The 15804-nt window shown below is 44.0% G+C and overlaps 1 protein-coding gene across 5 annotated transcripts in view; it reads left to right on the top strand.

The window, feature by feature from the left end:
- The window catches only part of LOC138300066 (receptor-type tyrosine-protein phosphatase V-like), a 573371-nt gene that overhangs the window by 142001 nt on the left and 415566 nt on the right, over positions 1-15804 (top strand). For 3 of the 5 annotated variants that reach the window (XM_069238934.1, XM_069238932.1, XM_069238933.1), the window contains one exon: positions 9258-9338. In XM_069238934.1, the coding sequence (XP_069095035.1) occupies positions 9270-9338 (69 nt within the window). In that variant the 5' untranslated portion in view covers positions 9258-9269. Of the gene's footprint in view, positions 1-9135; positions 9339-15804 lie in introns of those variants that run through there. The other 2 variants (XM_069238935.1, XM_069238931.1) reach the window with 1 other exon arrangement.

Below are 15804 nucleotides of genomic sequence, written 5' to 3'. Positions count from 1 at the left end.
GTTTCGAGATGGAGCATAGGGCACGTGATTCAATACTTCAAATGGGCCTTCTAAAACTGGACAAAATGTTCCATGAAAAGTATCTAGATTTGGATACAGCACTCAAGATGTGGCCTCTAGAAATGAACTTAGTACTCTAAAAATGACTTCCAGAACTGGAATTTTATGTAGTGGTTTCCAGAACTATAAAAAACTTCAAGAGGTCTTCCAGACTAGACAAAAAATGGCCAAGGTCCTCTACAGAATTGAAAAACAGTAACCCAAGTGAGATTTGCTAACAGAACAAAACATTCCAGATAAACCATTATAAACTGCACATCATCTTCAAGATTATTCATCTGGGAATTAACACCATACTCCGAGTGAAGGAACCAGAACTGGTTATCAAATGAAAATGATGATCTCTCAAGCTGGGCACTCTACTCCAGATGAGATCTCCAGAGCCTAGTACTACACTCCAGATGTGACAATCAGAACGGATCACAATACTCCAGATGTGAAATCAGAAATGGGCTGAGTTAACTTCCAAAACTAGATTTAATGCCAGGTGAGGTTTTCAGAACAGGACGTTATAATGTAGAGATAGCGTACAGAAGATGACACAGCTACCCGACTGAGGTGTTGTGAAATGCACACAAATGTCCAGAGGGTTTCCCTGGAATTAACTCAATAAACCATGATATTAGGCTACTGGAACAGGGCATAATACCACATAGGTTGCATTCACATCTGATTACAGTACTCCCAATGTGGTCTCTAGAAGTGGAACTCCATACCTAAGATAAGAACTCCAGATGTTAACACAGGCCCCTTACACTGCACCTAGAAAAGTACACAACACTTCAGATGTAGCCTGTTAACTGAACGAAACAATATGGTCGCCAAACATAGTAGCAGTGCGCCTGATGAAAAATATATAACCGGTTCAGGCACTTTGGATAATAGTCTAGACAGCCTTTCAAGAGCAGAGGCAAAAGACAAAGAACATCTAGAGAACTGGATACAAAGGACGCTATATGGCTCTCAGAGCTGGGGGCATTGGGCCAAATGGTTTATCAAGAACGGGACAAAACGCCAGGCACACCTTTCATTAGCAAGAGCATTTGAAAGATGATGTGCTGTACATAGAACACTATGAAGCGTGTTGTCGGTGAAAACCAAACTATAGAAACTGTGGCTTAATTGTGAGAAGGTTTGTAATGTGCAATTTGGACAGTACTAAAAAGTACACTGGATAGCTTAATTCTTTGCAAATCCGAACTATACTTTTTTTTGTTCATAGGTATAATTACATATAATTCTATTTGAATATGCATACGTTATTTGCAACAGGGAGATTTGTCTAGAATCATACAATGGTTTAGTTATGTGTTATAGCCTCTAGGGAACAAGGGCAGTGTGATTCACTGGGGAACAGTCTCACTTCCTGGAAGTGACTTCCTCATTGCACTAGCAGACTGTCTCACACACTGAAGAGCACGTCCACTCACTGGAATACAAGGTCACTTGTTTTGCCAGTTTAACTCATTACATGGTTGGCACACTAATTTGGAGGGCAGCCTCCCTCATCGGAGGGCAGAACCAATAATAGCGTCAATCATGGAGGCACATGTCAGTCATTTGAGGTCTACAAGTACACACGCCCCACCTCAAGGTCGCCTCGGGGTTTCATTTTCTTTACCAGAGAATTGGAAGAGCCTCGGGCACTCTCTCCTCAGTTGGCTGCCTGTCATCCTACAGTGGTGTGTTTGGGCGGGGCACCCTTGTTTCCTGTTTGGAAACCTTGGAGAATATCTTCAGACCACAACGCAAACAGTGGAAAATAGCTGCTGTGCTGAGCGACGACTGGCGTGTGGGACACACACAGGACGGGTCCAGTCAGGCAAATGCATCATTTGGGTCGCTACAATATTCAGTACGTTCTGTCTGCATACTGATTGTGGTATTTACCGTTTGCAGTATTGCCACACCATTCTGAGTTCCATATCTCCGAAAAGGAATAATACGGAAATGCAGCTTTTATTCTTTCTGTGCTGCAGAACCGAGAATGCGCAGTATTTCCCCCGCACATATTCCACCGTCATACCTGGTGAGATTTGTGCAGGACAAAACTGTGGTCTCACTGTGGTTTTTTTTTCAATTATGACGAACTTCAGTTTAAGCCCGGCTCTGATATGAGCGCCTTTGAAGAGATGGGATGGGCTTAGGAGAGGCAATCACACCCCGAAGAAGGGAGAGATGCACTTTCACTTCCCACACACGTGTAATGCTCCCCTGCAGAAAGACAGAATTCCACCGGCTTTGATAAACGCCCTTCTAGATTTCTCATCACCTGCACTCCTTTTCTTCCAACCACCTACCCTCCCTCCGACCTCCTTACTAGTCTAATTCATCCATGTGCTTCATTATATCAGATTCCTCCTCCTACCTCTCACGGAGACCCACTCAACATACTCCTTCTCTCAGTATGCTCATCAGTTGTTATCAAACTTACTTCTCCATTCACAGTCCCTCAGTCGGTGCCACCTTACCTGTCACTCAGCATATGATGATGGGCCTTGCTATGCTGGCACGCAGTGGGCCTCCCTCTTCCTGGCCTCCTTCTGCCTAGCCACCCGCCCCCTTTATAGATTGTATTACCTGTCACATTGTTGAAACTCGTGTTCACTTGAAAGAAAAGAATTGTATGGGTTTAGAAGTCCACAACCAATGTTTACGAATTCAGTATTTAATTAGAACTGAGAAATGGCACCATTCAGTGAACATTGGAGGAGTGTGCCATGATCAGCCATGCCACCTTTCCCAGTGGAGGAGAAAAATGAGGTTAATGTTAGTTATAAATATGCATCATGGCTATTCTACCCCAGTCCTAATTACTGACTTGGCTTTCTCACTACAGAGTCAACCAATAAGCCTTCCGTGAACCTGATTTGGGTATTCAAGTGGGTCATGCTGTTCCTGCCATCTTCATTTATTCATTGGTGCCACTAGGTGACAAGTAGTACCACCAACTAAAGTGTGGAAAGGGCATGCTACTCCTGAGCAAAGTGCACCTGGTTTAGAAGGGTGGATTTTTCTGCTGCTAGTGTCCTTCAAGCGAAAGAGCAAGCTGTCGCTGCAAGCGCTCCTGGAGATATAGTGCGCAGGGGTGGAGCTGACTGGAGTCGCACTCAGCATGATGAGGACAAGGAACCTGCAACACTAATACCAGCGGTCAGTGTAACATAGTTTTAGGTAGAGTGCAAGCCAGAGGGGGCCAGCCCACTCTCGACATAATATCAACTTTCAAGCCCAAACAAGTGTCCCCCGGCATCAGCATGTGTCTGTGAGACCGGGGGAGCTTTTGGTTCCTTTACAAATATAACATGGAAACAAACTGAATTCTGGAGTCAGCAGTTATTTGTGGTTTCCTGTGTAATGTGCTGACACCAGGACCATAGTGCTTGTTCCCAGGAACTCAGAGTTGGGTGTGGCAATGTCTATATTCAGATTTCTCCTGAGATCTACAATAGTCGCAGTCCAGGCACTTTTGCCCTCCCTTCCCCCCACCCCTGAACCTTTAAAAAGGTGTTGACTTTCACCACATCTCCTTCTTCATCCCCACCGCAGGGCAGGGAAAAGCCAAGAGAGTAATTATACATTAAGACCTTACCGATGGTGGGTTACTGCAGAGTAGCAATACTTTTAACTTGCTACTCATCCTTATTTTCATGAGGAAATACCTTTTTGTGTGTTTCGTATTCGATCAGCTACTTGGAGGTTCACAGACATGCAATGAGCATGAGAGATACCAGTGGTCCTTTGTTCACTACTGCATAGTTGTGATTCTCTTTTGAGTCATAGTGAGGCAGTGAGAGAGGGAAGCAGAATTATGTATTCCTCCTCGGCAGTAGGAAATGTGCTTTGAGTTCTCCATTTTTTCTTTGATACTTCACTTGCTGTCACTCTTTAGCAAAACAGCCCTGGATCTGTGTATATATATTCTCGTCTCCAACAGGCCTCAAACAGCATCTGGGATGGCCTTTATGGATACGGGGATGTTGCCTTGTTTTTTTTCTTTTTTATACTTCTTAGCCTGCAGTCTGATGGCGTCCTCGGTGTGGCTGTCTCAAAAACCACCAGAGATTGTGAGTTTGGTTTGTCTGCAAGATAAACACTAGTACTGCGCTTGATGCCTTTTTAAATGATGCATCTGGTTTTGAAGATGGTGTGTGCTGGCAAGGGGAGCCACTGGAGTTCTATCAGAATGGTGATAATGTGATTATATTACTTTAGGCTCTGAATTAAATGTGCTGTCCTGCTTAATTTGAGCTGGTGGTTGCAGGTGGGGGGGTCCACTGGCACTCTTTTCACCAAGAGAGAGAAAAACACAAAAGTAAGGATGAAAAAGAACTTGAAAGAGTAAGATAAATGGTCGGAGTGCCTAGTGGTGGATGAAAGGGGCATGAGATGGAATAAAGACTACGGAGCCTTGCTATTCGGACACCCCAACATTCCGTAGTGCAAAACCGCAGGCTTCTAAGCTAAACTTTGGCACAGGCATTTATTTATATACAAATTAAGCACTGCTAGTGTGGAGATTGGTAGGCCATGGAGCAGGGCGTTACTACCATCCAGATGCAAGAGTAAGAGGGCTTCAACAGCAGTTCTGAAGTTGCTTTAGAGAATAAATAGTTTTGCTATCTTTAGAAGAGAAAGCTCACACCAGGCTTGTCTTTATTTTTTTGTCAATGTGCTCATTGAGAGTGAGGTTGGAGTCCAGGGTGAATCCAAGTTACTTATCATTCAGTGAAGTTGGGATAAAAGCCAACAAGCTTCATCTCACTGATCCAAATTTGTATTGTTTCTTGCTACTTTCACTGGAAACATTATAGGAATTCTCCCATGATTGGGCTGAGCTTCATGTAGGCATTGGACATCCAGGTCTTGATGATGTGCAGGTAGTGTTTGAGGCACTGGATTTCAGAAGCAGAAGAGAATTTGAAGGAAAATTCTATATCATCAACACATTGGTGAATATTGATGCTATTATTTGTGAGTAGAGGACGGTGGCCCCATGTAAAAGCTGAAGATGACAGGAGATAGTAGGGAACACTGGGGAAATATACAAGTGATAGGGAACTTTTGGGACTTGGAGTTGCCCATCGGAGCAATTTGGCATCAATTGGAAAGGTAGGAGGAGACCCAGTGACAAGTATTGCAGTGAATCCTATTTGAGACTCAAGGTTGCGTATGAGGATTGGATGGTCGATACTGTCAATGGGAGTTGAGAGGTCTAACAATATAAGGAGGCAGGGGTCATCTACAACGTCATCTGTGGTGGAAAGACTATTGTCTTCGATGTGTATTGCAGCAGTCGACCTACTGCAGTGTGATCAGAAGCAGGATTGGCAGTTGTTCATGAGATGGTGAGCATTGAAAGAGCATTACATCAGAATGCATTAGTAGTCCACAATCCAGCCACCTCTCCTATCACTTGTTGTCTTTATGCTTGTCTTTAACCCTGTACAATGCTCTGCTGCCTTTTGCAAGGTTTGCTCTTAGAAATACCACATAGATAGATGATGCATGTAGTAGCAATTGTACGTGTTTTATCTTTTTTTTTTTTTAAAGTAATTCAACCTCATATTGGAAAACACTTTTTCCCTGGGCAGGAGAGTAGCTAGGGGAACTAGTGCCATGTGTCCTACGTTTTTATTATTTCCATAAACAAACTTAACAATTTTTACCTAGGAAACCCCTGAGATGGTTTGTATTGCTTGCTACTGGCATGTATCAAAAAGTGTGTGATTGTAGGCAACTAGTAGTATCTTCATGCACCTAAAGTTGTAAAGATATAAAAAAAAACTAGCTTCATATTTTGCTGTATTGTACAGTCCCAAAGTTTTTTAAATGAAAATGTGTCCTCTTTGTTAACAATAAAGCAAGCAAGAAAACGTCTCCCCTTAAAGTTTCCACCCGGACAGAGTATTCAATAATAATGCTTATGCACTGGCAAACCTGACACTGGCTCTCCTGGTGGGTCTAGCCCTGCTGTGCCTTCACCCTTCAAACTATGGGTTGGCTGAGTAAATGTGCTCCCATTAGAGTGCTCTAACCTTCCACCCAGCTTGTTTAGTCTACCTTGCTTCTGACTTTACGTCCAGTCTTTTCATCTTCCCTTTCATTTTTACTACCATCCCTTTCACTGCCATTTCTTATTTCCTTCCTTTCTTCCTGCCCTTGGGCCCTCCATCCTTCTTTCATCCTTGTCTTTCTTCTTTCCTCATTCCCTCTACAATTCTCTCTCCAAACTTTCTTGCCGTTCTTTCTTTTTCCTTCTTTGCCTCGATGGTGGTTGTTCCTTCACTCTACATTTTCTGTCTTGTTCTCTTCACATTTTCTAACTCCTCCCTTCCACTATTATCAAGGTTTTCACGCTCTCTTTGGTTGTCTCACTTTTGTGTTTCTCAACCTTTCTCTGTCTTATAATTTCCTCAATAGACTATAGTATCTCCTCGAAAAAAGTATATAGAGCAGCCATTAGGTACTATCATGATTCCATTAAACTAGCTCAATCCTCTTTCTACAGCACCAGAATAGAGCAATCGGCAAATTCTCAGAAAGATCTTTTACATTTTTAAAGAACTCACCCATCTATCTCTAGATGACTTATCTATACAGGCCTCGATTGAGCACAGTAATAAACTAGCAGCCTTCTTCCAGGAGAAGGTTACTGACATATACTTGTCTTTCTCAGTTATATCCAATTATGAATCTAGCTACCAGCCAGTCACTGCGCAGTCCCCACTGGTTTCACTTGCAGTTTTTCAACCTTTGACAGAGATCTTGGTTACTAACTTCCTTCACACTATTAAATCAGGTTCTCCCTTGGACCCTGCTCCTCCTACTATTTTTTTTACATTAGCTTCTGATATTATTGTTCCGCCCTTGACGAGTATCCTCAACCACTACCTAACCATAGGATTCCTACCAAAATCTATGAAACATGCCGTCGTCAAACCCTTACTGAAAAAACCCAAGCTTGATCCTACTATCCTCAGTAATTATAGGCCCATCGCTCTCCTTCCAATCCTAGCCAAAATTTTGGAAAAGCATGTCAACAAGCAATTGACATGTTTTCTCAAGGATCATGAACTCTTAGACTCCACCCAAATGGGATTTAGACCTCAATATAGCACAGAATCGGCTCTGCTAGCAGTTACTGAAGCTACTCGTCAAGTATTAGATCAAGGTGGACATGCAGCTATTATTCTACTTGACCTCAGTGCCGCTTTTGATACAGTAGATCATAATATCCTCCTTGACAGGCTTTCTAATATAGGAATAGTAGGTGATGCATAAACCTGGCTCTCCTCTTTCCTGAAGGGCAGAACCTTTCAAGTTCTGGACCGTTCTATTCTGTCCAGTATACACCCCCTTACCTGTGGCGTCCCACAGGGTTCTTCTTTGATTCTCACCCTTTTTCATTGTATATCTCTCCTCCCTATCTATAGTTGCAAAACCTTATGGCCTCTCGGTGATCTGATATGCTGACGACACACAATTGGTAGTCTCTTTCTCTAATGTCAAGGACTCTTCCCTGACAAATTTTTCTTCTTGCCTAGCTGAGATTGGCAAATGGATGAATATGTCCAAATTGAAACTTGATGATGGGAAGTCGGAAGTTATGATTGTGGGCAATGGTGCTCCCCTAATCTTTTGGCTCTCTACCCAGAGGCCTTCAGTAACCTCCCCGTCCCTAAGGATCATATAAAGAGCCTAGTTTTTTGGCTCGACGGTCGCCTTACAATGGAACAGCAAGCAAAATAGATTTCTTCCTCTTGCTTTGGTCTCATGAGAACTCTAAGAAAAATTGTCAATCTTCTGCCACCTCGAGCCAGAAGAATTCTGGTCCAGACGATGATACTCTCCCGTCTGGACTATGGCAATTCCCTCTTTCTTAGCTCTCTTGAGTACGTATTGAAGAATCTTCAGGTAGTACGGAATGCGGCCGCAAGACTTCTGATGAATATACTGAGACATCAATCAGCCAAATCAGCACTAACCTCCCTCCATAGGCTGCCAATAAAACAAGGAATTCGCTTTGAGGCCCTATGTATGGTACATAAAGCTCTCCATAATAAGGGCCCCCATTTTCTCGGACATAGCATCTCCCCTTATATTCCCACAAGAACCTTGAGATCTTCCACCACTCAGTTAGCTCACATACCACGGTTCAAGAGATCTTCTTGGGGAGGTAACTCCTTCTCAGTCAAGGCAGCTCGCCTCTGGAATTCCCTACCTCTAGAACTTCGGCTGCAGCCACTGGAACTACCATTCCAGAAAAAAATTAAAGACCTTCCTTTATTTAACTTAATTTTTCTATTTCTCACATAGCTTGGACTCTTGCACCGAATGTCACTTCCTTTTTAGTGCTGGGAGGCCTTCTGGTAGCCATGCGCTGTATAAATCTGCTTAACTAAACTAAATTCAATGCCCAATGACGACCTGATGCTCTCATTCCTTCACTGGCCTTCTCTTATCCTTTCTTCTCTCTGTGTATGTCTCGTTATATCCACTCTCTTGTTTTTCTCCTTCTCACCCTCTTTCTTTCCTTCTTTTTTTTCTTTTTTTACTCCTTTTTTCAACTCTTTCCATATCCCTTCCTCATTATCATTCTCTCCCCCACCTCTATACGTTTCTGATTCTGCCCTTTCCTCATCCTTCCGTTTTCTTTCTTTCTCTCCCTCGCCTCTTTAAAAATCTCCAAATTCTCTCTTTGATGCTTTCCATCTCTTCCTTATCCCCTTCACTCTTCCTACCTCCATTTCCATGTGTTTGCTCTCTCTCTCTCTCAGGCATTCGCCCCTTTCTCAATATCTACTTCTCTGTCCCTCTCCAATTTCCTTCCCCTCTATTTCCTCCTCCCCTGGTCCCTACTCCGTCATTATTTTTATAGCACTCGAACTTTTTACACCCTTCTGTTTTCTTTTCAATTCACTTTGTCTCTTTCCCTCCATCACCCTCTCTGTCTACCCCCTCTTTCCTTTTCTTTCCCCCTCTCGTCCACTCTCCTTCTCTTCCTGTCTCTCTCTCTCCTTCCAGCTGTTCCGAACTCCTCCAGGAGCCCTCCCTTTCTGCTGCTGCTGTGCACACTGCAGCTTATGTCATTCGCCTCCCTGGATTCGGAGGCATGTGCTTGCAGAGCTCTAACCGCACTCTGCGGGGTCGGGAATTCAGCTGAAGAACTGCAACTCTTTTTCTGTTTCTTGCAGGCGGCTCGGCGGATGGAACAGGAGGTGGCGTTCCCCCTGCTGAGGGTGCTCCTGTGCGTCTCTGGACTGCTGCTGGCCGAGGTAAGGATGCCCGGGGTGCGATCTCGGTTTTAGTCAGAGGAGCTCTCCAGCTACCCAGTTTGCCCACCTCCCTGTCTTTTCGCACTGTGAAAGCGCAGCACGTATGATCCCGTCCTCGCCGAACGCTGATGCCCAACAGCTGGAGGACATTAGCCATGTTCGCCTTTGTGTTTGACTGATTTCTGTGTTCGCCCCTTCGGTCTGAAATTAGATACTGCCGTTCTCGTTTGGCAGAACGAAACTTATTTTAGGAGGAAAATATTCTGGACGCTCAATGATTCTGGGATTTACTGGAATAACGAGTGCAAAGGAGGCAGGAGGAGGGATTAAGTGCTCATCAGCAGACTGTAAGAACGAAAATTTGAATGACAGAGCCAAAAAGATACATAGTGAGTTCTCCCATCTGAACTTCGTGGGTCATTGCTGTCAATGGCAGGTGAGTGCGTGGGCCCTCCTGGTGGATGTGTCAGGTACTGGTGCATTGTAGCAGCAGTATGAGGAAATTAAGGCGTTTTAACAAGCGGTGGACTTAGGTGATTGATGCGTTATGTTTGACTCCTGTGACAGGTGAGAAATGGGCTCTATTGAACATTGACTGTAATGACAAATAGACATAGATGGAAGGTGTTTTGTGGTCAAACGTGGGCTACGGTGGAAGGTAGGCAGTGGTGGAATGCTCACTCTGATGATGGGCCAGCTCTGGCGACAGATGAGCTTTGATGGTGGGTGGGCTCTGGTTAGCTGTGGTAGGGTTTGGTAACTGGGAACGGGGTCAGTAGGTTGTCTTTGTTAGAAAGTGATCTCTAGCAGTATATGGGCTCTGGGGACAGGTGAGATGTAGATAAGGATGGTTGTGGTGGAGACCCTGGTGGTAGTCAGTCTGACATGTTGGCTCTGGTGAAGGTTGGGGACTCTGATGGCAGACAAGCTCTACTGACAGCTGGCTAATGGTAGAGTCTATGCTAGCAGGTGACCTCTGGTGCTAGGTGTGGTTTTATAGCAAGTGGATTCTAGAGGAATATGAACTGTGGAGGAATTTGCATTCTTTTAACTGCCACGTTTTGTGCTTTCCAGTGCCACATTTGCTGTTGGGAGGTGGCAGAAGGCGTTGCTGTTAAAAAAATAAAAAAAATAAAAAATAGGCACCACCTCAGGCGAGACTTTTTCATTTGTGTTTATCGAATTAAGTAATAAATATGTGAGCAGTCACTTCATGAAACATAAGTAACAGCCTTAAAGATTTCCAATTTTAAAATAGATTGTATTTGGTGGTTAGAGATTTAGATTATAGAAATATATATATTCCTTATGTTATTTGCACTTTACTTGGAACACATGTTTTAATAAATACTGATTCACGCAATTATTACTAAAGTGCCCAGCATAAATGACTGGAGGAAACAATGCTTATTCTACCATGGGTAAATAGGAAAAAAAAGGTATCACCAAATAACCCTTAGACCTGGGTAGATAAATACTGGTAAGTACAAATTTTGGCCAAGAAGGGGGAAGTATAAACCTAGACTCCCACGTAAAACAAATTATGATTCTATTCAATATCGTATTTTAAGCTGCTATGCCTTTTATTTATTTATAGCAACAACCAATATGACCTCTTTTATTATAGATAAACTTGAAAATAAGTTCTAGGTGCTCTAAGAATAATAACACAATGACAGTGAATATTGTGATAAATAAAGTGCTAGTGATATGTACAATATATACAAAAATGTAGTTAAAAAGACAATCAGTGAACTTCAAAAGGAGTCCTTCAATCCAGGAGTCTTGAAGGCACTATATTATTTATACAGTAATCCACATTGAACATTTTTGTCGACGTTTCGACCCTTATTAAGACATAAATCAGAAATGGGTCATCATCAGGACTGGGGATTCCTCTGAATTAGTAGCACCTAGAGACAAGGGGAATAATATTATAATCCTGCCAGGGTAATTTAAATTGTTTGACTTTATAAAGTATGAGGGGCAATAGACCACTCACCTATATTGTTCAAGGGCATCTAATGTAATAATCCCAGTATGTTTCTTATGTGAGGTTATCAGCAATATTTGTCCTTTTGCTAATAAAAGGAAAAAGGGAAAAATAAATAATAACACAGGCCTATTAGGTCCTATATTTTACCATTGTTGAGAAATTATCTCAGGCAGTGGTAGCAAGTATTATTTTCTTTTAAGCAAATGCTAACCTTCTTGGTGATAAATATTTATAGTAAAATCAACAGAATAAAACTATATCCGAAGGTCTAATCGTTGTTAATATCTTATTGTAGATTTACATCAATCCAAGATTTGAAAAAAAATATTCTCTTCTTAGGGGTGCCCATGAAAGAACGGGCGATGTTCTGATTAGCATCAAATTGTCTGTCGTACACTTTGCTGCCCTGACGAAGTGTAACTTTAAGTCTTAGATTCCCTGAAAGAAAATAAGGATAATCCAAAATGTACCTCTATGACCTACAAGGCGGAATGAAGAAAGGACATTTGATCTTGAACTTACTTCCTTTCGTATACGACCGCCGCGCTGCAGGACACTGATTAATGTTCTGAAAGGTGGGTCGGCAAACTCACTGTTTAAATAGGGTGCGGTCATATGTGGCGTTTACGTTGCCACTCTGACGGTTCCCTTTCTGGTCCACAGAACGAGCTGCCATAGAAATAGAAGGCAGCTGGGTATAGCGCTAACGTCGCCACTGTTGCGGTCCTCTTTCTGGTCCGCAGATAGAAAGTGCATAATGATATAGCCGCGATTGAATTATGTGTACATCAAGCATGGTAATGAATTTGTTAAAGTGTATCTATTTCGGGTCCACAATTTTTATAAAAAGATTGCCATCGTTTACGGCAAGTATATTTAAAAAAGGTTGTTGCCGTTTCCCTTCTGGTCCGCTTACATTTTCCGCATACCTGATTTAAGTAGAAGGCAATTCTATTTTAGCGTTTATGCCGCTATTGTGCCGATTTACACTCTGGCCTGCCTAAAATTTCCAATGATCAAATTTGTGTGGAAATGGTCTTACTGGGCGTTTGTGCCGCTATTAAGACAGTCTGCTTGGCAAATGATGTTTATGTTTGTATGACTGCATATCGGTTTGTGTATCTCATTCCTACAGTTTATTTACAAAAATGTATCTGTTATTATTGTGGCACCGTGCCAATCCTTCATTCAGCACAGAAACAGTGCTTATGGCTGCTGCAAATCATATTTGTATGATCAGGGCCTTCTTTAGGATGGTGTGACTGGTGCCACTGCACAGGGTACTGACTTCGGGTGGGGGTGCTGCCTTCCTTGCCTCCAACAATTTTCAGGCAGGAATAAAAATATCAAGATAACTGGTGATTAATGTTCTTTGTGGAGAAAGATCAAGTTTTGTATAATGGAAGCACTGACTCAAGTAAGGTAGCGCAGAGGGTTAATATGCCTGATGTAGAGAAGGTGTACTATACAGATCACAAAGATCATATAATGCAAATAGGTCAGTGGGTTACCGCTTGTGTCAGAGAGATCCTTTTTGGTACTTGCATTTTGTAAGTCAAAATCCTAATATAGAACAGTGAGCTATTAACTGTCATCAAGAGCTACATGCAAGGTATAGATCAGAGTGTTATGATTTTTCTACAGTCTTTCATTATCCTAATGTTGCAAAAAGAGTTCATTTGGGTAGAAATCAATTCTTAATATCAAAGAGAACCCTCAACGTGGTGTTTTGTTTTAAATTCTGAGTTTGTGCTTCTCTAGATCAAGCACTCTTAAACTACACTGCTCACCAGTATGGATGACATGTGACTAGCTGCTTGAGTATTGCGGTCGGGACGCAGGCGCCGGGTGGTTCACGTCGCGCGGAGTGCAGGGCGGAGTACGAACGCTGCCGCTACTGCCGCCACTGCTACTGCTGCTTTTGGGGGCCCGAGGAGAACTCTTGCCGGGTGGCTCACGCTCGGAGCTTGGAGCTCGGAACTCACTGCGGAGTGCAACGTTGCCGCGGCTTTTGGGGTCAGAGGATTCTGTGTACCCCGGCTGTAGTTTTGCATTCCGGCAGGGAGTGTGGGCGACCCCCTCCCTGCACCTTTCCACCGCTTTGTTGCTGTTGTTGTTTTCTGTGCGGCACGGCACGGCGGGACCAGGTGTGACCTAGGCTCTAGAGGAGCCAGAAGCCGGAAGGAGTCAGAAGGAGTCCTGCCATCCCCCCTGTGGACCTCCTGTGGCCTCCTGTGGCTCCTGAAAAGACGCTGAGCGGGTGAGCAGACCGGGGAGAGACCGGGACAGACCGGGAGTAACCGGGACAGACCGGGAGAGACCGGGTAAGCAGCCTTCCTGGGGGGGGGGATCCCTGTTCATACACTGTTATACGGGACCCTTCCTGGCCTTTGAACCCCTCTCCTGTTCCTACCCTCGGCCCCGGCCCCGGCTCCAGCTCCGGTATCGGTGCTCAACCGCGTCACGTCGCCCCACCCAGCCCCACCCAGCCCCAGCCACAGCTCTAGCCACAGCTAGCCCTAGTTTTGGCCTTTGGCCTTGGACTTGGACCTGTCGTCGTTGTTGGTGGTCTCTCCTAAAGACTGAGCAAGGAAGGAACCCAGCAAGGAGCCGAGGGGAGCGGTGAACGGTGAACGGAGGATGGTTGGGACAAGAGGAAAAACAAAGAAGGCTAGGGAGGCCAATAAGGCGCTCATTCACCTAGCGGAATTCCAAAGATCAGAGCAGGAGCTCAAAAGTTTACAAGGTCTAGGGTTAGACCAGGACCAGGATCAGGATCAGGACCAGGACCAGGACCCCAGAACCATCCAGCAATCCCAGGGGGGATTCGCAAACCTAGGTGAGGACACAGCAGAGGGTGTCCAATTCGGGTCTCCCGCTGACAAAAGCGATTCCGAGCCAGGAGAAGTGTCAGGTGGGACATTAGAAGTGGTGACAGTGCCTTGTTTGCCAGCCCATACTGACTCCGATGACATAGGGGGTTCCCTACTGAATGCAGGAGAAACTGTAGGCGAAACTGTGGGGGGCCTTGTAAGTCCTCTGTGCAGGAGACATAAGTATACACCGACGCACCCGGGCTCGGGTGGAACCACGGGAGTAAGGAAAACTAGATCAAAAATAAACACTATTACTAACTATTACAACCAAGTGAACTTAAACTCTGAACAGCCGCAAATGCAAAGTCCTAAAGCCAGTGGCCTCCGATTACAGCCACCGGGGGAAGTGGGTGGCTACAACGTGGGGGGGGCGAACTGGAGCTACCAGTGACCGGGCTCCAGGACACTCGCCTACTTCAGCAGCAACAGCAACCGGTTGGTTTATCGCAATTATTCTGCCCAATGAGTAATCCCCTTGGGGATGGTGAAGTGGAGTTAAAAAACTCCCCAAAGTGGAGCAACTTTTCGGGAGAGCAAAGAAAAAGCAACGAAATACTTTATCCTGACCCCCAAAGGGGACTATTAAACTCCGGGAATTTCTCACTAACATTCTCTCCACAATGTGCCCAAGCAGAATTCATAGCACTCCAAAATATAATGGGTCCGGAAACAGATTACTCACCATCTAAACAGACCCATAAACCTCAGAGCCACAGCTTCACTGCGGAAGTCAAATTGTTAAAACTAATTTAATGCTGGGCAGACTCAACAGTAGTTCCTTCAGTCTGGAGCTGTCCTCGCCCGACAACTCCGTTATTGGCAACATAGACCCTCAACTAAAAAGCATAACATCAGAAGATCTAAACTTCCTGGAAGGTAGTATAATAAAAGGCCACAGAGGAAAGGAAGGTAAGAATCCAGAAGGTCAGATAACCAACGAGCAAAGTGGAAATAGAGATGACCTCTCATTAGACCAACCAATTCTTAGCATCATGAAAGTTATATGTACAACACTGGGCTCAAATGCAACAACGATTATGGCCCAGTCTCAAAAATTTGATGATCAACTCGAGCTGACCAAACAACTTACATCCTCAATACAGTCTATAGATTACAGGATGGCCCTAGTAGAGGGCGTAATTAGGGAAAACCTGTTGCATCAAGCAGTGGCCGATAAAATGGACAAGTTGGACGGACAAGTCTGTGGACCACTGCTGGAAAAATTATTGGAAGTCCCAAAAGTAATCAAAGACATAATCGAAGACTGCAAATATAGCCTTAAAAGCACACAGGGGTGCAATTATGAGCTAGGAAAAACAGAATCTAGTTTAATTGAAAGGCCAACAGACAGAGAAAATAGAGAAAGGCACTCTGACCCAGGACGAGAGAACTATCCAGATGCAAAAAATCAGACACCTAAGATGGAGAGAACCAACGGAAGTCCTGAATTTGGAATCAAAGTCCTAAACTCAGTAGAAAAAAGGCCACCGGGTAAAAGGCCTCAACTAACAGGCAGATGGAAAAACACATGGAAGAAAGCTAGAGGAAAAAAAAAGCACCAGCAGGAAAGGCTTTAAATATGTTACAACAGATA

The sequence above is a fragment of the Pleurodeles waltl genome, chromosome 6 (assembly GCF_031143425.1).
Source record: "Pleurodeles waltl isolate 20211129_DDA chromosome 6, aPleWal1.hap1.20221129, whole genome shotgun sequence".
NCBI lineage: Eukaryota > Metazoa > Chordata > Amphibia > Caudata > Salamandridae > Pleurodeles > Pleurodeles waltl.
Note: the sequence above shows the minus strand (reverse complement) of the source record. Positions and strands in the feature narration are given on the sequence as shown.